Source organism: Vulpes vulpes, chromosome 7 (genome assembly GCF_048418805.1).
Source record: "Vulpes vulpes isolate BD-2025 chromosome 7, VulVul3, whole genome shotgun sequence".
Lineage (NCBI taxonomy): Eukaryota > Metazoa > Chordata > Mammalia > Carnivora > Canidae > Vulpes > Vulpes vulpes.
Genome location: NC_132786.1, coordinates 121,498,904 through 121,523,708, shown reverse-complemented (window position 1 = coordinate 121,523,708; position 24,805 = coordinate 121,498,904). Strand labels below are relative to the sequence as shown.

At 42.9% G+C, this 24,805-nt stretch overlaps 1 protein-coding gene across 1 annotated transcript in view; it reads right to left on the bottom strand.

Moving 5' to 3' along the window:
• Positions 1-2,990: 2,990 nt before the first annotated feature.
• CFTR (CF transmembrane conductance regulator) overlaps positions 2,991-24,805 on the bottom strand; it is a 160,803-nt gene continuing 138,988 nt past the window's right edge. Inside the window, exons 23-27 of the mRNA XM_072764891.1 lie at positions 24,218-24,373; positions 15,241-15,330; positions 6,839-7,011; positions 5,908-6,013; positions 2,991-4,655 (exon numbers count right to left, since the gene is read on the bottom strand). Coding sequence (XP_072620992.1) covers positions 4,455-4,655; positions 5,908-6,013; positions 6,839-7,011; positions 15,241-15,330; positions 24,218-24,373 — 726 coding nt within the window. The 3' untranslated portion in view covers positions 2,991-4,454. The remainder of the gene's footprint in view (positions 4,656-5,907; positions 6,014-6,838; positions 7,012-15,240; positions 15,331-24,217; positions 24,374-24,805) is intronic.

Sequence of the window (24,805 nt, the reverse complement as noted above, 5' to 3'; positions counted from 1 at the left end):
CCTGACTCAATAAAGAAGAGAATAAAGTCCAAGAACTTGGCACTACCCAACTTCAAGGTACTATAAAGCTATAGTGGGATCCCTGGGTGGCGCAGCGGTTTGGCGCCTGCCTTTGGCCCAGGGCGCGATCCTGGAGACCCGGGATCGAATCCCACATCGGGCTCCCGGTGCATGGAGCCTGCTTCTCCCTCTGCCTGTGTCTCTGCCTCTCTCTCTATCTCTCTGTGACTATCATAAATAAATAAAAAAAAATTTAAAAAAATAAAGCTATAGTAATCAAGAGTATAGTGTTGGCAAAAGGATACATAAGTAGTTTTACGGGACAGAGTAGAGAGCCCAGCACTAGACCCACATCAATATAATCAACTTACCTGTGATCATGAGGAAAGGCAATAATAGAGAAAAGATAGATTTTTTCCCAACAAATGGTGTTGGAAGTCCTGGGCATTTTCATGCAAAAAAAGTGAATCTAGACCCAGATCTTATACTCTTCACAAAAATTAACTCAAAATGGATCACAGACCTAAATGTAAAATGCAGAACCACAACCTTGTGGAAGATAACATAGTAAAAAACCTAGATGACCCTGGAGATGATGGTGACTTTTTAGATACAACACCAGAGGTACAATCAGTGAAAGAAAAATTGATAAGCTGGACTTCATTTAAATTTAAAACTTGTGCTCTGCAAGAGACAATGTCAAGAGAATAAAAAGACAAGCCTGAGACTAGGAGAAAATATTTGCAAAAGACGTATCTGGAAAGGAACCGTTATCCAAAATACACAAAGGACTCTTCAAATTCACCAATAAGAAAACAAATAGCCTAATTAAAAGATTCCCAGAAGACCTGAAAAGACACCCCACCGAAGAAGATATAAAAAATGGAAAGTTAGCATATGAAAACACATTCAAAAGCATGTGTCGTGGGGAAATGCAAAATAAAGCAACAAAGAGATAGCACCACACAACTCCACTAGAATGGTCAAATTCCCAAACACTGAGGATGCAGAATGCCTGGGAGGTTGCAGAGCTCCTTCCCTGCTGGTGGAAATGCAAAACAGGACAGTCACTCTGGAAGACAGTGTGACAGTTTCTTTCAAAACTTAAATATACTCTTACCCTAAGATCCCTGGTATTTACCCAAAGGAGTTGAAAACTAATGTCCACACGAAACCCGCACAAGGATGTTTACAGCAGCTTCACTCATAATTGCCAAAACCTAGAGGCAACCAAGATGTCCTTCAGTAGCTACACCCAGGTAATGGAATGTTATTCTGCACTAAAGTGAGATGAGATACCAGGCCACGAAAAGACATGGCTTCCATGTCCTAAAGAGGAAATTTAAATGCATATTACTAAGTAAGAGCAGCCAATCTGAAGAGACGACAGACTGTATGATTCCAACTGTGTGCATTCTAGAAAAAGCAAAACCATGGAAGCAGCGGAAAGATGGGTTGTTGCCGGGGAGTAGGGGAAGGAGCAGATGAATAAGGGCTTGCCCAAAGTAAAACTTAGTGTCAACCCTGGAGTTTGGGTGATAATGATAGGCTGATTGTAAGAAATGTACCACTCTGGTGTGGAATGTTGACAGTGGGGGAGGCTGGATGTGCGGGGTGCAAGGAGTTCATTGGACTCTGTACCTTCTGCTCAGTTTTGCTGTGAACTAAAAACTGCCCTAAAATATAACACATATTAATTTTTTAGAAAAAATTAGAATGATTAGAGTAGAGCATGCTCTGAGACTGCCCTCTTGGGGTCATGTGTGAAAACGAACCTCCACAAATAAGGAAAGACCAGATTGGAGGGTTTAGTAGGGGTCTACTTTCTACCTACCACACCCTGGCACCTGCATCTTATATGAAGAAACTCTGCAAGGAAGAACAGGGTACCAAAGAAGCTCTGTCAACTAAAAACATGGATTGAAACAAAGAAAACCACTCAGCTTTCAGAAATACTATTTTCCTTGATGAGATTTGCTTATCAAGAGCTATCAGATAACTGCCACGATTTGAAAAGGCTTTCAAATAAATAAATGGGCTCTTGCAGAAGATACATTTTTTTTTTTATTCTATTAGCCTCGATTTTAAAACAAAAACAACCTCTGGGGCAGCCCAGGTGGCTCAGAGGTTTAGCGCCGCCTTCGGCCCCGGGCATGATCCTGGAGACCCAGGATCGAGTCCCAGGTCGGGCTCCCTGCATGGAGCCTGCTTCTCCCTCTGCCTGTGTCTCTGCCTCTCTCTCTGTGTCCCTCATGAATAAATAAATAAAATCTTAAAAAAAAAAACTCAAAAGTGTCCTAAGCCATAAAAGTGGGGACACAAAAAGACATTCGTATACTCCTGTTCAAAAAAGCATTATTCAACAGAGTCAAAAGGTAGAAACAACCTAAGTTGACAAATGGAAGAGATGTATTTGCTTATCTGGAACAAATTTATTTGGAATACTCAGCTCAAAAAACAGAGGACTCGGACATATGCTGTAAGATGACGTACTACGAAGACGTGATACGTGAACTAAGCCCGTCACAAAAGAACAAATACTCCAGGTCACACGAGGAAATGTGTGAGGGAAATCCTGCATCGTAGTTGACTTAGAGTCATCGCATTCATGGAGACAAAAGGTGGAGACAAATGGTGATTGCCTGGGCCTGGGAGGGGGGAAGAACAGGACATTTTTGTCGAACGGCTACGGAGTTTCAGTTTTGCAAAATGAAAAAGTCGTGTGGAGGGGTGGTGATGATGACTGCAGCACACCGGGAATGCACTGAAGGCCCCTGAATTGTACGCTCACAAATGGTACATTGTAGGTTATGTATATTTTACCAAAATTTTTTAAGAAGAAATCATTTTTTTTTAGGAGCATTTCAACTCATGTGGGATTCTCAAGAAGCTTTATTTAAAGAAATGGTTCGTGTTTTGGGTTCCATGATCCTTAGAGACTGAAGAGATGAATGAGGCATGATTAATGAACACGTCTGAAAACAGCTAAGTTTCACACAAATATATGGATTTTATTGGCACGTGATATTTTCTTACAGTAATAAATAGAATGCAATCTTAACAGTTTAGTCTGGAGTTGGGAAGGCATGTGTCCTTGAGAGAAGCGGTCGGATTTCGTGGTACCATTTGCTAAGAGGGAACCTGTGTGCTGGCAGGGAATCAAAGGAGCAAATCTTTGTGAACCCTAAGGCTTCTCTCTATGCCATCAAGGTAATTTGTAACCCCTGGTTGATATCCTCCCCCTCCCACCCCCCGTTTTTTTCCCCTTCAGTTTTAACACATCATAAAAATAGCTAGTGCCATAAAAAGCCAACATTTCAAATATAAAATTGTTTCAATACAAATATAATTCCTAATACAATCATCTTAAAATACAGCCATTTGTGAGTTTGAAGTAGTATTAAAATAAATATTTCCTAGAGAAAATTTTATTTGCATCACAAAAACTATAAAAACAGAAGCATATAAAGTGAACTGACGGTCCCCCGTGTGTCCCGTAATCCCTCCCAGCCAGGCTCCACAGTAGGACAGGCCTGGAGCTGGGCGGAAACTGTTATGTCAACCCTACATGCACCTGCGTCCTCGGAGCTCCGTATTTCCACCCGCCTGCCTCCGTGCCCTCCTTCCAGAGCTCCCGGGGGAGGAGGGTCTCCTGTGCCACTTCCCACTAAAGCATGTTTGTCTCAACGTCTTTCTGTCCCAAGCTCTTAAGAGCCTGTTACTTTCTGGAGGCTGGGGAACGTCAGGTCAACCTCCTCACCAAGGGAGTCACCCTGCCCCCTACCTGGGTGCCAGCGCCCTCTTCCCCGGGAAGGGGCGCATTCTCACGGGCTGGATTGCTTGCTTTGGGTGGAGCGGTGAGTGGTACAAACACGGGGGGTTCCCTCAGATTCCTGACCGGCACCCCGTGTTGCACGTGGCCTCAGGCCAGCTGACTTGGGGCCTCTAGCACGTGCCCCGCAGTGGAACAGCCGGGATGCCCCCCAGAGGATGGAGTCATGTTGTGGGCTATGTCGGGGAGGGCAGGGGAAAGGGGCAGGAAGGTCTCCGCACCAGCCAGGCTCCCAGGGGCCTTCCTTTCATCGAGGCTCCCGGTAGTGGGCCGCGTCCCCTCTGGGCCACAGGGCGCATGTGTCCCCAAGCAGCAGGCCCAGCAGCTCAGCGGGCTGACCCCCACAGCCGCCCTCCCATCGCTTCCCAGAGGAAAGGCTTTCCTGGGAGCTCTGCCTCGTGCGCCCACGTGGCAAATCTTCAAGGGTCTGAAGTCCCTGTCACACAATTTGACCACTGCCCAGAAGTCACTTATCCAGATCCAGCCGAGTGTCCTTATTCCCCTTATCAAGATTTTTTTTTTCCTTTTAAAAATACACATGACTCGTCCTTGGTTTCCGAAGTCGAACCCACATCCTCCTCCACCTTGATGAGCGAAGCCCCCCGCAAAGATCCGGGGCGCCCTAAAGCCTTGTGTCCTGCACCTCGTCTTCTGTCTCCTCCTTCAGGGCCGCGATCCTGGAAGGGGACCTCTGCCGGCTGGAGAGCCGGTGTGGGAGGAGGCCGGGCCGCTCGGGGGGCCCGATGGCCTGCCGGAAGGCGCTCCTCTCGCTCAGCAGCCTCTGGATGGACTCGAACTGCCGCAGCCTGCTGTCCTCGATGACCTAGGGGGGGTGGCCGTTAGCGTGTCCCAGGGCCCAGGGTGCGCTCAGCCCGGTCCCCGGGGCCTCTGGCCTCCTGGGGCTCCTCTGTGTGCGAAAGGGGCTCTAGCCTTCTTTTTCTTTTTTAAAAGATTTACTTATTTATTCATGAGAGACACACAGAGAGAGGCAGAGACCCAGGCAGAGGGAGAAGCAGGCTCCATGCAGGGAGCCCGACGTGGGACTCAATCCCGGGACCCCAGGATCACACCCAAGCCCAAGGTGGGCTTCAAACCACTGGGCCACCCAAGGGTCCCAGGCTCTAACTTTCTACTTGGCCTCTGGAAGACCAGAATTCCTTTCTTAATGGTAGAGGCGTGAGCCCTGTGGCTCCTCCAAGAGCCTTAAAGGAACCCCTGGGCCTGGCAGGTCAACAGGGCCTCCCCCACCGCCTCAAACCCGGTGTGAACACCGAGCGTGACACAAAGTCGAGCCTGTTCACAGCCCCCAACCGTTCCAAGCGAGGCGGCGGTTAGGAGGTGCCCGGTGACACCTCCTGGGAGGACCGGAGGGCCTCTAGGGAGCCCCAAGACCTGGCCCCGGCAGGGCAAGAGGTTGCGGGCCACCCCCACCCCCACCCCATTTGTCACGTAAAGCTTCTAGGTAACAACAAGTCCTCAGTAAGAAAAGCGTGTCCCTCCAGGAGCCTTGAAGGCCTTAACAGGAATGACGTGACATGTCCTCCTCGGAACTTCCTTGTGACTAAACCCCAGGGAATTTGTAAACATGGCTCGAAAGGCTCTGTGACAGCTTTGCAAGCACAATGAGGAGGTGGACGGGAGAGGCGCTCACCCGAGCTCTAAGTAATGAGCAGAAGAATGAAGTGAGTCTTTCAACCACCATTAAAACCACATGTCGGGGTGCGCGGCGATCCAGGCCTGCCCTGGAGCCCATCCAAGGAGACTTGGCTGTTAAAAGCATCGGGACTTAGACTCTCTTATGACTTGATCCCCAAATAAAGGGTTCAAATGTACAGATGTGTCTGTTGATTAATGTAACTCAATAACCGGCTGCTACGTTAGATTTCCTGGATCCCCGCCTCACCTCGGAGCCCAAAGGAGCGCGGCTGCCCTGAGTAGAGCTGGACGGCGGCGGGACGCCTATTTGAAGGAAGCACCTGTACACTGCTGTGTTGTGATTTGCAGGAACCCCCATCTCAGCTATTGTTAACGAGAATTAAAGGAGACGTAAGATCTTAAGCAAATTATAAGCTCACCAAGAATCGCTGACATTCCAACATCGCTTCTATCCTGTGTTCAGAGAGGATCACTGTGCAATCTGCAAACGCTTGCTTTAGGGTTCTTCGGATGATTTGGTATGTTCTAGAAAAGGAAGAAACTGGCACATGTAACATCACAGAGTGTCAATAATCTGCCTTTACCCTTGATGACACACCTCCTGTCCTGTCAATTTAGTTCTTTAAATGACTTATCTTTCTTCAAATACTTTTGTTAACCTAGTGCTGGTGCAGAGTCCGCCATCATCAGCTCTCCCACCACGGGGCAGATTCTAGGTTTCCATGAACGAATAGGACAGATGTTTTGAAGAAAGTTTTGCAAGTGAGTACATTTCATTATCATGTGGAATCATGAGTGGTTCTCTTGTGCTATGAAGATTTCTTCAGAGAGGCAGAGCATGAGTATAAGCAGGGGGGAGGAGGCAGAGGGAGAGGGAGACACAGATCCCCCACCCCCACTCCCACCGCCAAGTAGGGCGCCCAACACAGGGCTCGATCCCAGGATCCTGAGATCATGGGGATCCTCCTGAGCCGAGGGGAGACAGTCGATTGAGCCATCCAGGTGCTCCTAAAAAAATTTCTTACCATATAAATGGCATAGAAAGAAAAGTCATAAGAATCAGATTATGCCTATGTAACTAAATATTTCATCATGTGTTGGCAAGGGGGAGAGTCTACGAAATTCCAAAATCACACTCAGAAGAGAACGTGGGACTCTTATCCCAGGAAATAAGCACTCGTGCTCACGTCAAACAGTGACTTTTCCACTGGGCAATCATTTCACATCTGGGGGCTGGGGAGGCCTCCACTTACGGACATGACAGCCTACTGGGAATCGGTGTCAACATGAAGGAGGCGTCACAGATTCGCTCCCGTTGTGTCAATAAAGAGCAGGAACTCTGAAACTCACATCGGATCCAAATGAGCACTGGGTTCATCGAGCAGCAGGATTTTCGCCTTCCTGAGGACAGATCTGGCCAAGCACATCAACTGCTTGTGGCCATGGCTTAGGACGTAACCCCCATCCACCAGGACGAAATCGAGCTTCCCGGGAAACTGCTCTATCACAGATCTGAGTCCAACCTGCAGGAAAGAAGGAGGGAAATCACCGTGCTTGGAAGGGTAGTGTAGATCCCATGAGGTGAAAGACACTCGAGAGGTGACAATCTAAAAGCCTGAAAGCCCAGATTTCACATCAACAACCCACCACTCCCGCTATCTGGGTTTGATTGAACAAGAGTCTACATAGGCTGCCGGCAGCTCTAAAGGATGAGCCCACGACTTGGTTCGGCTCTGTACTTAATTCAGGACATTTTCGACGAGTGCTTATTCTGCGCCAAGGGCTCCGCGTGGGGATTGAAAAAATGATAAATGGCACGTGGTCCCTGCAAGGCTCAGGATCTATAAAGACATACATAGATAATTGCAACACGATCGAACACATGCTGGAAAAGACAATATGTATAAAATGCAGGTCTTTGCCGTATCTCAACAGCTTCTTTTTTTCTACTTTCCATTCCCCTCTCTGTCCTAACAGCATGGAGAGTAACAGGAAAGAATCAATTGGGGAGCTTCTTCAATTCATAAAAACTGATGATAAGAAATTGATGCCACTATGAAGTAAAAAAAAAAAAAAAGAGTTAGAATGGTGGTGTATAACTAGAAGATTTAAAGGTGCTTAGATGTTGAGGTGGAATATGAGAGTTGTGTTAGGGCCAATGGCTTATGTTTTTAAGCTAGATGGAAAATAATAAGGTGAGGATGTGAAGAAGATATAGAAACAAACTCTTCCAAAATAAGACGCCAGTGATTGCAGTCTCGGCTCTTATCACTTTTTTGGATAAGCGTGTGTTAACGTTTCTTGTTTGCCAAACGTTGCTGAGTGTTTGAGAGCCAAAGAGCTAGATGGATGATTGTCCCTACTCTTGGGAAGTCTGGGATTTAGTCCTGGGAAGGAGGATATAATACTCATTGTAATACAGGCAGAATGGGATGGATAATGGCTTTAGGAAACACTCCTGGGTTCAGTGATGAATTCACAGATGGCCCATATCACCATATTTGATCAGCAAATACTAACTGTGTGCCCATGATACGTATTGCCAATGACGCTCTTTTTCCTTGACTGGCTTCTCATTAAAGCGATCTCGCTTTGTGAGAATCCATTAATTTTGAAAAGAGTCTCTGAGATGGTAGGGAATGTAAACATATTAATTGGACGAGGGGGACTAGTCTGATGTGCCCTGGAAGACTCAAATGTAAAACTACTTTCAGATCCAAGGTTCTGAGATGTGAATGAAGATACCAGGTAGGAGCCAGAAGGCCTGTGTTCTTTCTTTGCTTCTTCATCCTTTTGCTTTTTCTTGGCTTCAGCCTGTGAACCTGCTACGGTCTCTCCTATCACTTACCTCCGAGTTCTCCTTTAGCTCATACTCCATATCCACCTCCTTTGCACAAATCTCAAAAAAATTAGCATGTTTCTTGTCTCCACTGTCTCACAACACAGAACATTTTTTTTCCTTCTTTGAACACCTATTCCTTGGCTTATGAGAAGCCGCAAACTCATGGCCACTTATTATCATGTGTGGGCAGCTCTTCCTCTTCCCGTCCCTTGAATATGTCTTCCTCACCCCTAACTCTTCGAACTCTCCTTCTGAGAGCTCCTTTGTTCTTAGGGTGTCAACTACCACGGATAAGTGAAGGATTTTTTGAATCTTTATCTCTAGCTCTGGCCATATTCCAAATACTTCTTAAAATCCTCCTCCTTGCTCACCCCATTGTGGTGGCCATCATTATTCCTTAGCTTCCCACTGCAAATCCCAAGTGATCAGTCTGTCAAGTGACCATACAAACACCCCAGGGATGCTTCTCAAATTACAGGCTTGACCATCTCATTTCTCTCTTTGAAACTTCTTCCTTACAGAATAAAACTGAGCCTTCTCACATGACATAAAAGGCATCCAGGATGGCATCCCTGCCACCCTTGCTTCCAGCAGCACCAAACAGCTTGTAGTTCCCTATACACCTTGACGCACCCTTCTGAATGTCCCTGGTCATCCTTTAGGGCAGTCAGGCAGCTAGCCATGGTAGTATTTGTGGAAATTTAGCCATGGTAGTATTTGTGGAAGTTTCCCCTGTTAGACTGATTTTTGAGGGGAAAAACACACGCCCGAGTGCCAATATTGGGTGCGCCGTCAGCTTTGACACATTCGTCCATTTGTTCAACAAATAAGTACTGACCCCCTAGAATGCTGGCCAGAAAAAACCCAAACATGGTTTTGAAGAATTCAAAAATGAACCAAACTTAAGAGTGACAAATGAGAAGTTAAGTGCTGACTCTGTCCTGCCAATATAGAGCGCAATCTAAGACAAGCAACTTTGCTATCTGGGTGTTTTTCTCATCTTTAAGACTCTTTAAAATGCCTTAAACATAGAAGTATAAAATTAGAAGTTCCTTAACACCAATAAGGACTTTAAAAAAAATTTAAGTCAAATTAACCATTAGGAAAAGTACAGATTAGATGGATGTTAACAAAGCTTATTGCGGTGATCATTTCACATTGTGTACAGTTATCCAATCATTACATTGCACACTTGAAACTAATACAGCTACATGTCAATTATACTTTAATTAAAAGTAAAAGTGCTGATTAAAGGTTGGAGTTCTGAAGTCAAACAAAAGGGGCTTCACCTCTGCACTTCTCCTCTCCTGGGCTCACGATATCAGATGTGTTACTGTAAGTCTCACTTACCTCACTTGAAAAAAATGGGGAAAATAATAGTATGGACTTCAAAGGACTATACTTGGGGATTAAGTGAGTTAATTTCTGGAAAGATGTTGCCACACAGAGAGGTGCATGGTAAGCACCTAATCCATCCTAACGACTATTAGAACTTGGGGAATCCCAAGGACATGGGCCTGGTCACTGAGACACTACCCTGGTATGACAAGATTTGTAAGATTTTTGCCTTCATAAGTTGCCTTGCGGAGGACATTAGGAGGAAGTACTGCAACACTACTAATTTATATCACACCTCTAATAACGAGGTTGAGATATTGGTAAAATGTAATGGCACGTACAGTGTTCTCTCTCTAGATCCACACTGATCACACGATAATTTCCCTAGCCACCATACTATTATATTTTTTGTGTGTTTTTTCCCAGATGAAAACTATTTCTTAAGAAAATAATTAAGTACCTAAATACTTATCACTGTCCATATTTGGAGAACAAAATTATAAGAAATAAATGACAGTGAGATAGAACAACCTAGGGTCTATTTTGCGACATTCCTATCTTACTGTTTTACTCACTATCAAGTATAGTTAAAAAAAAAAATCACATTCACTAGAGAAAGATCAACATGAGTTAGCAAAGCTTTAAGTTTTGAAGTAAGTAAATATTTGACAAATTGATCAATTGCCTATTTTCTGCCAGATGTTGTGATAGGTTTTGGAGAGACAGTGGGAGGCCAGACAGACTAATGAATGTTTTTGGAAAGTTACAAAGTTATTACCATAACTCTATGTGTAACCAACTTTATATGCTGGTAAGAACGGCTTAAATTAACCTAATGATTATTTGAATGTAAATGACTGCTCAGTGCTCAGTCACACAGTCTTTAATAGATTCTTAATGAGGGTTTATTAAATTCTAGGTACTATGGCAGACTTGGGGATTCAAAGATGAATAACACTAGGCCCTGTCTTGAAGAAACTCATGGTCCAGGTGGGGAGAAAAATAATAAGTGAGAAATTACTGTTGATAGGGCTGTGAGAAAAGAAAAAAAAAGATTGAAAAGGTAATTGCCACAGAGATAATCTAATTTAGTAGCTTAATAGCAGAATTCTTTATATATTAACATATACACATTTATATATATATATGTGTGTGTGTGTGTGTGTATATATATATATATATATGTTCCTGATATAATGTTAGTTACATATATCACATTATTTTTCAGTAGTTTAAAATAAATATAAATTTTAGCTTACCTCTGTTCAAATTAAGGTAAATTAAAATCTACTAGAATCCAAACACTTCTTATTATTTTTATTCCAACTTACCATGAAAAACACATAAAAGTATCATCACCAGTTTGTGGATATGAACAACTTCATAACAAAAGACTTGGCCAGCTTTATGCGGTTGAGCTGAAAAATCATGTATTTACAAGGAAAAAATTTTGTCTTGTGACATATCAGGCTAAACAAAATGTATTATGGTCTGTAAAGGACCAGATATTTTCTTCAAAATGTTGACTCTTGCTATTGCCACACTCTGGAATGTTATTATGGAGCAAGAGTTTGCTCTTGTGACAAGAAAACAGGGGGGAAAAAAAACCCAGAAAAGTGAATTGCGGTTGGACTGAATAGTCCATTAGCAGGTAGTTATAAAAATAGACACTCTCAACTCCTTTAAGCACTGCTTCTGCTGCTCTGCAGGTTTTCCAGGGCAGATTTTCCACTTAAAAGGCCACTGTCTCCTATGTAGCTTGGTCTTTAAAATATCTAGCTATCAATGTGTTAGGAAGGGAACTATTTTATAAGTTATCTAAAAAGCAAACAGTTACCAAAAAGCCCTTGTTCTAAAACCAACAGATAGGCTGCTTCAGCCACAGACAACTAAGAAAGCTCATGGCAGCAAGAGCCAGTGAACCCGAAGTCTAAGGATGCGGCCGTGCAGCATCCACCAAGCCCCTCAGACTTCTCAAGGCTCAGCGTGCTCGTTGCTAATGGCAACACCTGTTGTGTACCAATCACAAGGTTATCTTCGAGATGGATCACAGGCAAATCATCTGTTTATTCACCGAAACAAATGAATCTAATCCTTCATTTAAAAAACCGAATGAAGCCATTTATTTGTTCATTTGATCAACCAATATTTACTGACCACCATCCACATCCTGACACTACCGTAAGCCCTGGAAATACTGCAGTGAATGGGACATCCCCCCTGCCCTCAAGGGATTTACAGTCTGATGGGGAACGTGGACAAGGTCAGAGGTGAGTCTATCCAGGGAGAAGAATGCTATGAAAGGGCTGAGGATATAGGACACACCTAGGAGGGGTTCCTCCCTCAGGACTGGAGCCTCAGGGCAGGTTGCTAGAAGTGATATGGGAAGAAAAGACCTGAATAATGAGCAGGGGCTGGTGGGATTTCCCAGGTACAGAGAACAGCAGGAGAAAAAAAAAAAACCTCTGGACATCAGAGAGCACATGGTGCTTTAGAGGCGGGATCGTGGTAAGCAAGGGGAGACTGGGGCATGAATTTAGAAAGGCAAGCAAAGATCAAATCATGAAGGACCTTGGAAACGACCTTAACCAGGGTGGACTTTGTCTAAAGGATGACAAAGAAGCAGAAGGGGAGAAACAAGTGATCAGATACAGGGTTAAGAAAGATCACCAGAGCCACAAAGAGCAGAATGAACTGTAGGAAGCCAATGGGAGGGAAATCAGTGAGGAGTCTGTTTCAAACTCCCCCATGAGAGTTAAGAGTGGTGTCAGATGGGGATGGGAACATTCTAGATATTTGCAGGAAGTGGCATTAATTGGACTTGATAGGTGGGGAGAGGTGAAGAAGTCGGGAATCAAGAGTTAAGTCCCAGGTCTTGGCTTTGGGTACCTAGAAGGTGCTGGTGCCATTTGCTGAATTAGGAACACAGGACAGCTGTGCGCACTGGGGCAGAAAAAGTGACTATGGAGACAAGGGGCTCGTCCGCGTAGGGGTGTCAGGCAGGGAGCCGACTGGCAGATTTGGGAGTCTCAGCATAGTGGCATTAGTTCGAGCCGAGAGGTAAATTTCCCAGGAAGAAAAAGTAAAATAAGACTATTATAAGGATTCTGTGAAACATCAACATTTGAAGGATGGCCAGGTGAAGATCACATGGAAACAGGATCATACTAGTGAAGAGTCACTTAATACCTATTATTTGCCAGGCCCTGGGCTTGTCCGTAACGTGTATGCCTCAAAGGTCACAACAACCTTAGCAATCTATTGAGCCACAATGTTAGGGGTCTATTATTTTTTTTTTTTTTTCCCAGTCTCTTGAAATTCTCTTGATCTACACAACTGATAGAGTCAGTGCTCCTGGGGAGAAGCTATCTGGCTCGGAGTCATCTGGGGACGGGAAAATGAGACCATCTCAGTCCAAGGTCTTAGATAGACACCCTCTTTCCCTACTTTGGGACGCACACGTGCACCCATAGAATGATGAGGCTCAGCGTGCAGAGATGAACATGGGCTATTTACGCTCGCTCAGCTTCTAAGCCTTAGAACCAGTAACTAGGCACGATCCTCATGGCCTCACGAAACCTAGTCCACATCAACAAGAACAAAGTTTCGTGCTGGAGTGTGGGGACAACTGCGAGGTAGGAATGAAGTGTTTCTTGGCCTGGTGGCGTCATCGTGTATACTTCTGATTTTCACTTGGGGGAAAGCGGAATTACGAAGGAGGCGCTGTTGAGATAAGAGTCAGGTGTTTGGCTAATCTGCTGTTACTCAGCTCATGTCTCTCTATTGACACAAGTCATACCGAGGTCACAGAGAGGACTGGATGAGATGCCATACGTCCCGGTTTGCCCTGGACAGTACCGGTTTATGCCCTTGGTCCCAGCATCCTGTCCAGTTTAGAAACTGACACACCCCAAAATGTTCCTGTTTGGATAAATTGTATGACCAGCCACGTGGACAAAAGCCCAGGACTTGTAACTCTTTAAACCAATGATTTTCTGCCTCTCTGCTCCTCTGGACTGTTGCTTATGTGTGTGCTACCTTTGGGCCTCCTCAACAGAAAGTTGTCATCACTACTCAAAGCACATGGCATGAATGTAAGGACAGCATCATCATCTTGGTTTATGAATGACAAAGCATTTCTTAAAGTAGGTTAAAAAAAAAAAAGAGCCAAATATGAGTTTATCAAATGCATATCTAGACAGGTAATATGTATGCACTATACTGGTGTTTAAAATTTTAACCATGTCTTCTAAAATTTTAGGTTTTTATGATCTTGACTTCCTGTAAATTTGATTGTGACTTGGCAACAGTTGCTGATTTTATAAAGTCTAATGTCTTCCTCCCCAGGTCCTGCCCCACCACACCGTGTTCCTATAGCTCATTCTCTGAAGTCACATCAAAGATCTCCAAATGTGCCACTTGCAATTTAGTTAATGTTTTCTTTAAAACTTCTGTTTGTTGGGTAATAAGGAAACTTTGATAATAAAAATAGCTAATCTAAGTGTATTTTATGAGGGGCATATTAAGGTTGGGCACTCAGGGGGTAAGTGTTTCACCCTCACAAGCATGTCAAAGCTCCTGGCAAGATCCAGTCCACAGGGTGGGAAGAACATTCGGGAAAAACAGAATTGGGCCGAACTATGAGAAATAGTGGAATAAAGTTGTTCTCTAAGAAGACCTTTGAATCTCAATGTTCTTAGGTCCCATAATTATAGTCTGCCCCTAACTAGGGCTTTGGATGTAAGCCTCAAATGTAATGAAATAGAACAGTTTATGTTCTCCTTTTCTTCCATATAATGCCTCCATGTCCAAGAACGGTCACCTTACAGCTGGGGTATTCTGTTAAGGAAATCAAGAATTTTGCTCCCAGCACTCTAAATTCTTCCACTTGATGACTTCAACTATAATGAACCACCCTAATGGGTAAATACAAAGTATTATTCGGTAATTTTGATTCCATTTTAATCCGCATATTTCCTATATGGTCCTACCGACCTCAAGGAGGGGAGCATGCCATGGGACTCCGCCTAGAAAGGCTCACAGCCACATCCCCTGAAAGCAGCTGACTTCTGGTGACTTCCAGAGACGACCGCAGCCTTTTGCAGGTGCTCTAGAGGGATCGTCATTTCTCTGAGCTAAACCCATGCTTCCTAGAGAAGTGTTCCATGTTATGCCAAAGCTTCTCCTAGTGCTGAGAATGCTTCAGGACCCAGACAGAGAGGGTGGGCGAGAAGGTGCGGAGAGATGGTCCTTGGAATCACAAATAATCCTGGAGCCCTGTAAAGTTCCTGGGTCTGCCCCTGACGGACACTGAGGAAGAAGGCTGACGCAGTGCTGCCTCTGGGGTCTAAGAGCTGAAGACTCAACACAGAGAAAGGGTAGGTCTAGTCCAAAGTAGTGGGGGCTCCAAGTGTGTTAGTATTCTCCACTTCAAGGTTGTACACACACATATGTGCACGAAGTAAGTGTGTAAGTGATCTCGGTTATGACAACCACTTGTGTGTGTGTGTGTGTGTGTGTGTGTGTGTGGCTGAGCTATCTTTTTCAAAATTACTTCAGTTGGCATCCTTACCTCATCTGCAACTTTCCATATTTCTTGATCATTCCACTGTCCGTAGGGATCCAAGTTTTTTCTAAATGTTCCAGAGAATATAAATACTTTCTATAGCAATAAAGAAAAAGAGGAAAGTATGAATAACCTAAACACCTTCGTATGTTTCCATTATTGTATTGCAAAATACTTGAAGCAGAAAAAAATACTTTAAAACAACAAATAGCCATGTACTTACCATCTAGTTTTCTTAAATTTTATTTTTTAGATTTTTTTACTTGCAAGAGAGAAAGAGAAAGAGAGCACGCGCAGGGGGCAAGGGGGAGGGACAGAGGGAGAGCAAGAGTCTTCAGGAGACTGTGGAGCCCAACGTGGGGCTCGATCTTAAGACCCTGAGATCACAACCTGAGCTGAAACCAAGAGTTGGATGCTTAACCCACTGTGCCACCCAGGAACCCCTGGTTTTCTTAAATTTTAAAAATTTACCATAGTTGTTTTGTGTCTTCTTTAAAGAAATAAAATATCCCAGCTACATTGGAAGCCCCCTGTGAACACTTATCTAGTCCCAATATCCTTAGGAGAAGGAAACTAAGATCATTGTAAGTTGTGGGAAATTAAAATTTTGTTTTATTCCTAGCACTTTTCCTTACTAAGAGTAAATACAGCATAAAATCAGTTAAATAGTGTATGCTTATGAATTATAATTTACTTGTTAGAACAAATTCCTATTTTATCCATATATTCTCCTTGGATTCCTTTGATAAGTCTAGCTTCCTAGAGGATTTTGCAATTGTTTGAATTTACGGACCCTTTATTTAAACATACATGTTCATCTGGTCTATAAACCAAGGCACATCTCTACTTGTACAACCAGGAGAAAGCCACAACTTAGAAATCACTGAAAAAAAATGGAAATCAAGTATTTGTTTAGGTGAGTGCATGTAACAGAGGAGGTGGATCCCACTGAGATGATGGGATGACCAGGTGATGCCCTGCAAGGAGTACTGCACAGCTGTCACCCTGAGACGCCCTCCTTGCCATATTGCGGTTACTGAGGTCTGCTCGTGTGGCTATAAATATTTTTTTTTTTTGGCTATAAATATTTTTTAAAAGAAAACCACTCTCACTGCGAAGTGCTGATGACACAATAATACTAATATTGCGTCCTCTCCTTGTACATATGAGCGAACTGCAAAGTACTTTTGATGTTAACATTCAGGATAATATTTTCTTTGCCTTTTTTCTTTTGCCTTTGATTATGTCCACTGAAGAGAATTAAGCACTACATTTTTTGAAGTTCTTAGTTTCCACAAATTGCCTTAGCCAGAGAGAAAGCTCAGCATCCATCTGATCCGTAAGGAACTGCACAAGACGGGAGGGCCCCAGATTAACCGTCTCTGTGGCTCTTGGGCAGAACCAGGGTATACTCACCGTGACAGCAAGATCCAAAGAGGGTCACATTAAAGACCTCAATCCCTAGGGAGTGTCTTATGGCTTAAATATCAAGTTGCACCAAAAATCTCAGGAACACTCTAGAGAGGGCAACAGGAAGACTTATACTGGTATTTCGTAACCTGCATCAACATCATCTTCCTAGGGGCGCCTGGGTGGCTCAGTGGGTTAAGTGTCCGACTCTTGATTTCTGCTCAGGTCATGATCTCAGGGTCGTGAGGATCGAGCCCCACCTCAGCTCTGTGCTGGGCATGGAGCCTGCTTGGGATTCTCTCTCTCCCTCTCTCTCTCTGCCCCTCCCTGCTTCCCCCACTTTCTTGTGCTCCTGTGCTCCCTCTCTCACTCTTAAAAAGAAAAAATCATCTTCCTTAGGGGAACTTATATTGCTTTACGGAGGCGGATATAAGGGATGAATATATGACTCCTAAGATGATGGATATATTTGTGCATCTTCCTCCAAGCTTCCCAGGAAATGAAAGTAATATCCAAAGAAACTAAAGAGAGCAAAGAGAATTATCGGGGAATTCTGATAAACTAAGAATCAAATAAGAAGCGGCTCTGAAAACCTGAATCAATTCATTACTTAGCAATTGGGTTTATCTAGTACCTAAAGTTCAAAGGCTTACCAAAGCAATTTTGCTCTTTGCTGTCTTTTACATTTTTTTTCCTTTAATATTGTGGTTCTTTGTATAAAAGGTTTCTTGCATTATAGAGAAAGACAGAAAATAACAACTGTGAGGGTTTATGAAATACCAGACAATACATTACATGCTTTGAAGACGTTGTCTCCACTGGGCATCAAGCTCTGGAACACAGAGCTTCACTTTATGGCACGTTTACCATAGGCCAGGTACGGCCCTTTACACGCATTATCTCTTTTCAACTTCCAATCAGCCTAATGGAATAAATCCTATTATGGGATACAAGGATCTCACAGCTGGGGGAGGTTAAGTGACTTTTCTAACAGCACTCGGCTGGCGGATAGCAGAGCTGGAATTCAAGCCCAGGGGTGTCTGTTCCAAGTATGTGCACAACATCTCCAGTCCTGCGCAAGCTAGTTTTCACCTCTGATCTGGAGCTCAGGAATGAGTAAGGTTGTGTAGAAGCAGCCCAGTGGGCCTAGAAAGGGGCCAATCAGTGCTCAGCGGCAGTCTTGGCATGAGCATTGCTAGCCGTACCCTGGCTACAGGCTCAGCTCCTACACCATGAAGGGAGCGGTTGGCTTCCTCCCCTCAGGCAGCACCTGAGTGGAAAGGTTTTTATATGGGCTACAGTGTCTTTGTAACCTTCAAGGACATTTACCCAACCGCTGGAACAGAACAACAGGGAATTTTAATTTGACCCAATAGAATAATGTCATTATTCTGGAGGACGCTGGGGGGAAGCCAAAGGTATCATAACAACAAAGCAGCCACAGAAGGGATTAAAGGTAATGGGGCTCACCGAGATGCTGTGACCATGCAGCTCTGGCCAGGAGGTCGACCTGCAAACAGGAGCCCATGCTCCGGAGCCTCAGTGTTCTCATGGTAAAATGGGGAAATGACGCCTTTCCTCTCAAACCTGCTCTACCTATAGGCCTTCCCATTTTGATAAGTGCATGGCAACTTCACTTCCTCAATCCAGAGGTCTTCTTTCTCCTCGATCCTCCCAGATGGAATCAATCATCAGTCCTGTGGATTTGCCCCTCAGATGTATCTCAAATCCAGTTATTTCTCCATCCCTACAGCCACCACATAGTTCAAAACGCCAGTGTGGCTCTCTGGAACAGTTACGAACCTCTAATTGACATCCGTCTTCTCACTCTTGCCTCCCTTCCAGTCTATTTTTAGTTAGCAACCAATGCAACTGCTACACATATAAGCTGGATTGTCCTCAATCTTTAAAAACCTTTGGCTTTCCATAACACTCAAGGCAAAATGTAAAATCCTGAAGATAGCCTGCAGACCCTACGTGATTTAGCACCTTGTATCTCTTCAGGCTCATTTAGCACCTTGCTCTATACCTTCCCTTTTTCCACCACAGCCACGTGGATTTATTTCACTTCTTCGGTTTTTTTTTTATACATTCTAAGAATCTCAGCCTGGACATTCTTCCCATGGCCAGACTTGAAGGAAATAATACTAACTATCCATTAAAACTTTGATCTTAAAAAAATAAAAAATAAAAAAATAAATAAAACTTTGATCTTTTTACATCATCTTTGGGAAATGGTATGCCTCATTTTATCTCATTATAGTTTAATAATTTACATGTAATACTTTTCAAGTGTATGGCAATATGTTATATGTTCATTTTATCTGAAATAGATATATATTCAAAATTGTGAAGGAAGGAAGCCGTGGAAATTAGACATCCCATAGCCTCAGATGTAGTGGATTTGATCCCACTCAGAAACTCTATAGGCCTATTGTTTATTTCTAGCATTAAAGTAATGCTTTAATTTTAATTATAAAAAATTGACTGAATGGACTGGTTCAGCTCAAATTAAATTTCACGCAATTAACTAAACATTTCATTCCTGTCTTATAAATAGTATCTCTTCCTTTCAGAAGTGCCAGCAGGTGTCTCGGTTCTGTTTTCTAAACTGTTTGAAGTTTCCACAAAGGCATCTCTAAAGCTGAAAGGTCCCTGCAGGTCACCTATGTCCTTTTCCCAGGTTTACAAATGAAACAGCCAAGGCCCTGAGAAGTTATGTGGCTTGGCCAAGGTGACACAGTAAGATGGATTATACAGCAAAAAATACACCTGAAACTAAAAATCACAATGATCCTCTAAGAAACTGGTCACCAATAGGAAAACTAGGATGTGCAAATATTTGATATTTTTTTAATATCATGGACGTATGGCATAGAGAGCAATTCTTGGGACTCCAGGAAGAATAAAGAGAGCACCATTGTTCACCAGCTGACTAATCTCTTTCCTGAAGCTGATTCCTCAACTTCTAAACTCAGTGAAGGTGGCCGAGCCTCTGTGGGGTGCTCAGAGCTGGTCACATACCACTGCAGCAGGCAGCGTGTGTTAGCCTTGGGTGTCAAACGAAACAAAAAAGCAATCTGGCTTCCATGGTGATTGAATATAGCATAAATTAAATAAGTGGGAGGAATGACTCCTTTCCTTATGCTTATAATGCTGTTTTGTTTTGATCAGAAGGGAAAAAAAATACACACACACACACACACACACACACACAAATTCACATATAGTTCTGTTAAAATGTGGCCCCACTGCTTAGAAGCATCAGGCTTCTAAGGTAGGCTCTGATCCTACCTTCTGACAATGTCTGCAAAATTTTATTATAAGTTGAATGTGTACAATAGAAATCTATCCAATTCCCACAAATCAAGATTCTGAGGTTGCATTATAGAATGTCTAAAAAATAAGTGTTGTTTGGCTCTGAAGAATATCTATTAAATGAGAACAAGGTAAACAAAGTATTAGTCAAAAATGTTTAAGATTTAGAATAGAGGATAATCTTACCATGTTAATGTACATATAATTTACTTATGTGTAAATGAGTGCACGTAAGATGTTCAGATATTTGTTTCCTGGAAAGTCATCTAATGTTTCTCAACCTTTTATGCTACAACTTTCCAGTATACACTTGTTGAGAGAGAGCATTTTTAACAATGATTTTCAGATCAGACAAAATTGATAAAATTTTCAGCTCAGAAATAGTGGTTGTGTCATACTAATATCCACACTGGTTATTCTGCTCTTCTCCTTTTTTTTTTTTCTTTTTTTTCCAAGCAAACTCTACACCCCGCCCTCCCCCCGCATTGTGGGGCTCAAACTCACGAGTCTGAGGTCAAGAGCCACAGGATCTACCCAGTGAGCCAGGCAGGCATCCCTTCTCTTTTCCCTTGAGTTTGGCACCCTGCCCTCACTGTGGTCTTCACTATTATCTAGGACTTTACCACGTGACAACTGAAGAGTTTCTCACCCCTACTTCCTGCCTCTCCAGCGCCTTTCTGGAAGTCTGCCCTGCACACGCAGCAGGTGCTTCCAGTACCCTTTCACCATTCTCTTCCTGGCGCAGCAAGAGTGAACTCATTCCCCACTGGGGTGTATCGGTACTTACCAGGTCTTTCCCCCTTTCCCCTAATACCCCCTAACACATGGCCTCCCCTGTCCTTTGCGCCCCAACTCTTTCTAATCCCCTTCTCTGTACTTGTTCATAATATCCCAGTCTGTCTGGGATCCTGGAATATGCTTTCCACAACACCCTGCCCCCAACCTTTCCAAAATCTACAAATGCTATGGCCCATTATGACCCACCTTAATTCCCACCTGCTCTGTGAAAGGGCCCGTACTCATCTGTTCATAGCGGTGGGAGGAGAAAAGAGGGAGGATACAGTGACAGTGACCTGCTAGAGCAGCTACAGCAGGGCTGACGGCTGTACTCACCCTCGTAATTACCCACAATGACCCCTGAGCAGACCCATGCCTCGACTCATGACTAGGTATAATTAACTATCCTTGGTAACCAAAACGGTAATTTTGGTTTCTTCTTCTACTCTCTGACGTCAGTTTTGAACTTCTCATTGGAAGCTCATAGGTGGGATGGAGACCTCAATGCCTTTTACATAACTATAGAATCTATAGCATATAGAATGATAGTATGCTCTAATTTTAAGCATATAGGAGTTTCACAACTAATTATGAAATCATTAATTATTATTACACTGAATGAGAACTGAGGCACTCCCAATTCCATCGCTCGAATCTACAGATCAGTGTCTTGGCCCTATTGATACCCTTCACAGCAAAAGTCATTCCAACCCTGTGGTGGAATCATATGTGGGCATGGGTTATTTCCAGGTCATAAGGTCTCATTCCAAGTATAGACCTAATCATTTACTTAAAACAGCTTGCAGCCTTTCAAAGTCATAATTGAAGTTCTACAAATATGCTTAAAAATTGTTTTTCTGGGGGCACCTGGGTGGCTCACTGCTTGAGCACCTGCCTTTGGCTCAGGTCATGATCCCAGGGTCCTGGGATCGAATCCCACATTGGGCCCCCTGCAGGGAGCCTGCTTCTCCCTCTGCTTATGTCTCTGCCTCTCTCTGTGTGTCTTTCATGAATAAATAAAATCCTAAAAAGGAAAAAAAATTTTTTTTTGTCCTTCAATAATAAAGTGCTTAACAAAGTTCAAGGCTAATAAACAATGTCTAGTCTTGATGTCCGAATTGCCTAAGGCAATGGGAGTCTGACTATAGGCTGTCCTGCCTCCTCTCCATGCCCTCAGACCGAGCTTACAGGTAAAGTGGGACAAGTTAAAGAAGGCTCCACCTTGAAATGTACATCGTACCCTTTTCTCCAGGCTGGTGCATTCTCCAAGATTGCTTTCTAGCTGTAGGAGAGAATGCATGCACGCACACGTGTGCGCACACACACAAACACAGACACGCGGAGCAAGAACTTGCCTCAACTAATGACATCTTGTGATGCCACAACTGATGCCTCAGGATCACTATGAGGGAGAGAAAAAGTTTTTTGTTCAAAGTTCTGTTTGGTCTGTTCCTGTTTCGTGTGTGTAAAAACAAGGGACTAACTGACCCAGAGCTATCTCATGTTTCCATGTCAGAGATGCCCTTGCAAGGTCAGAAAGATGGAAGGAAGAGAGATGGAAAAGCAAACAAAATACAGTTCTTGGATTTTTAACCCTTTCTTCCTTCTTTCTTTTTTTCTTTTTTTAAGATCAAACTCCAGGCAAAGAAGAAAAAACTACTTAATTTGAACTTCTCAAGGAAAGTTAGGAAAATAAAAGCATCTCCTACTTAGGATATTAAAAAGGCACAAGGAGTTTCCCCTCTCTTCTTCGGGCATTCACTTAATGTTCTTAAGATGTCACTGGAGAAAAAGCCTTATATCCTATCTACAGATGTCCCTGTGATACAAGGAGACAGTCCCAGAAACCAGCATCATAAAAACATATAATGAGATGCATCTGTATTAGCATGATCACGCATTTTTGAAGGCCCATATCAAAGTACGTCTTGTTTAGTTTATATAATTTTATGATGTTTGAAGCCACAGAAGAGGGAAAATGAAATAAAGGCAGGTTTGGAAGATTTACTTCAGCAGAAAGGCAAGACACAGAATTTCCATAACTGGTTCATTTGGTTTTTCTCTGGGTCTTGCATTTAGGTTCCTTAAATAGAACATCTAATTTTTAAAAAAATCTATCACAGGCAGATAAACTCAAGGGTTCCCAGTGAAATTATTTTTTAAAGCTGTACTTGTGATCATGCATAGATTGGTGTGAATAATAATAACAAAAAAACCCCAAAAGCTTCACTACTTGCAGTTAAAAATGGGGCCGGGAGACTTAGAGTCAAATGAACAGCAACGCTTCTTGGACAACCAGACACCCAGATTCTATTCTGTGTTCGTCAACATTGTTATCTTGCCTAAGGCTATCACCTCGGGATACTTGTATTCTCAGTGTTTCTTTATCTTTAGACCATCTGACAATCTTTTTTTTTCTTTCTGAAAAACAAAACTGTTTTGCAAAAGTTCGACCAGGATTAAGCTTCTGGCAATATGGCAAAGTCTAGACAAAAAAAAATTAAAAGCATCAATCTAGCAGTTACAATATTTAGTGCCTGTTTAGGTGAAAAGAAAGCAAATGTTCCACTACAGTAATCTATCAAGAAATACAAGCTTTTTTCTTAGGCTAGATTTATGGTCAATCAATCTGGAGATGCTCTTGGCATTTTAATTTTGTGTTAAATGTAGAGAATTGTTAGAATGTGCTGGTGGAAATGGATTCAGCTCATTAGTACAAAGGGAGCAATGTGGTAGCTAAAGCCGTGAATGCGCCCACAGAGAAGAAAGCAAATGCCAGTAGAAATGCTACATGTGCCTTTCAGATTTGGCTCCAGTAAATACATTCCTTGGTTTCCATTGAGATCATTTTAAACTGGATCTGCTATTTCTCTCATATATAAGAAATCTTCTTCTACAATGACACAGATAGAATGCTACTAAGCCAGTGAAGCTAGAGACCCTTTGTGACCCAAATCGAAGAGTGACATTAAAAAAAAAGAGGCTACAGATTAATCTGACATGATTCGTTTCATCCAAAGAACAAAAAACAGTCATTATACTTTCTATTTTCAATTCTACTACTTCATGCTTCCAAGTGTTTCTTATTTCAGCAGCATCATTTATATCTTGCAAAGCATTTCTCAACCTGCTGGGATTGCTAACTTGGAGCTCAGACCACTGAAGGAGGGGGTGAAAAAAAAACACTGATTAAAAACGAAAGTCCCATCCTCCCATGTGGATTGAGTCTTCTGGGAGAGATGATCAAAACTATTAATAGTTCAATCACTGGATGGCAGAGAGTTCCAAACTTTTATAGATAGTTTTCTTTTTCCCTGTGGAAATACTGCATTGCAGAAAAAAAGAAAGCAATAAATAATAAATATATTTTACAGGGAAATGTGATTTTCTGGAATTTAAGTGTCAAATAATGGTTAAAAAATAGTTATTAATTTTTATTTCTTTTTATTTTTTTTTTTACTAAGTCTTTCTGCCTTACCTGTGGGATCACCCCAAAGGCTCTCCTCCATTCTTGCAAAGGGATTGAGTCCCAAGACACGCCATCTATTTGGATTTCTCCCTCAGTGTTCACCAGTCTCAAAAGAGCAGATAACAAAGTACTCTTCCCTGATCCAGTTCTTCCCAAGAGGCCCACCTAGAAAACAAGAGAGACAGAATTACTCCTGTGACATAGACACCATACCACAAATGTAATCTGGCGTTATACTTCACTAAAAAACACTGGAACTGTCTTGTTTTTTTTTATCGCCAGGGGGAAATTTCAACTTATTCTTTCAAACCTTTCTGTAACGCTCCCAACTCTGACCAATAGTGATCTGAAGCAAAACAATTCTGGAAAAGGAATATAGAAATTGGCCAGAAGGAGCTGGACTCTTAATTCTGGACCCTTCATTTATCACTGACCTATACTAATGGCATATAGGTGAAAGATGCCCATTTTGCACCAAGGAAAACAAAGATACAATGTCTTCATGCGTACCATTTCTAAGGGTGGCCTCAAGCCAAAAGCTGGACTCTATAAAGCTTGATCTAGTTCCTAATGCGAAGATGAGATTGAAAATTAATG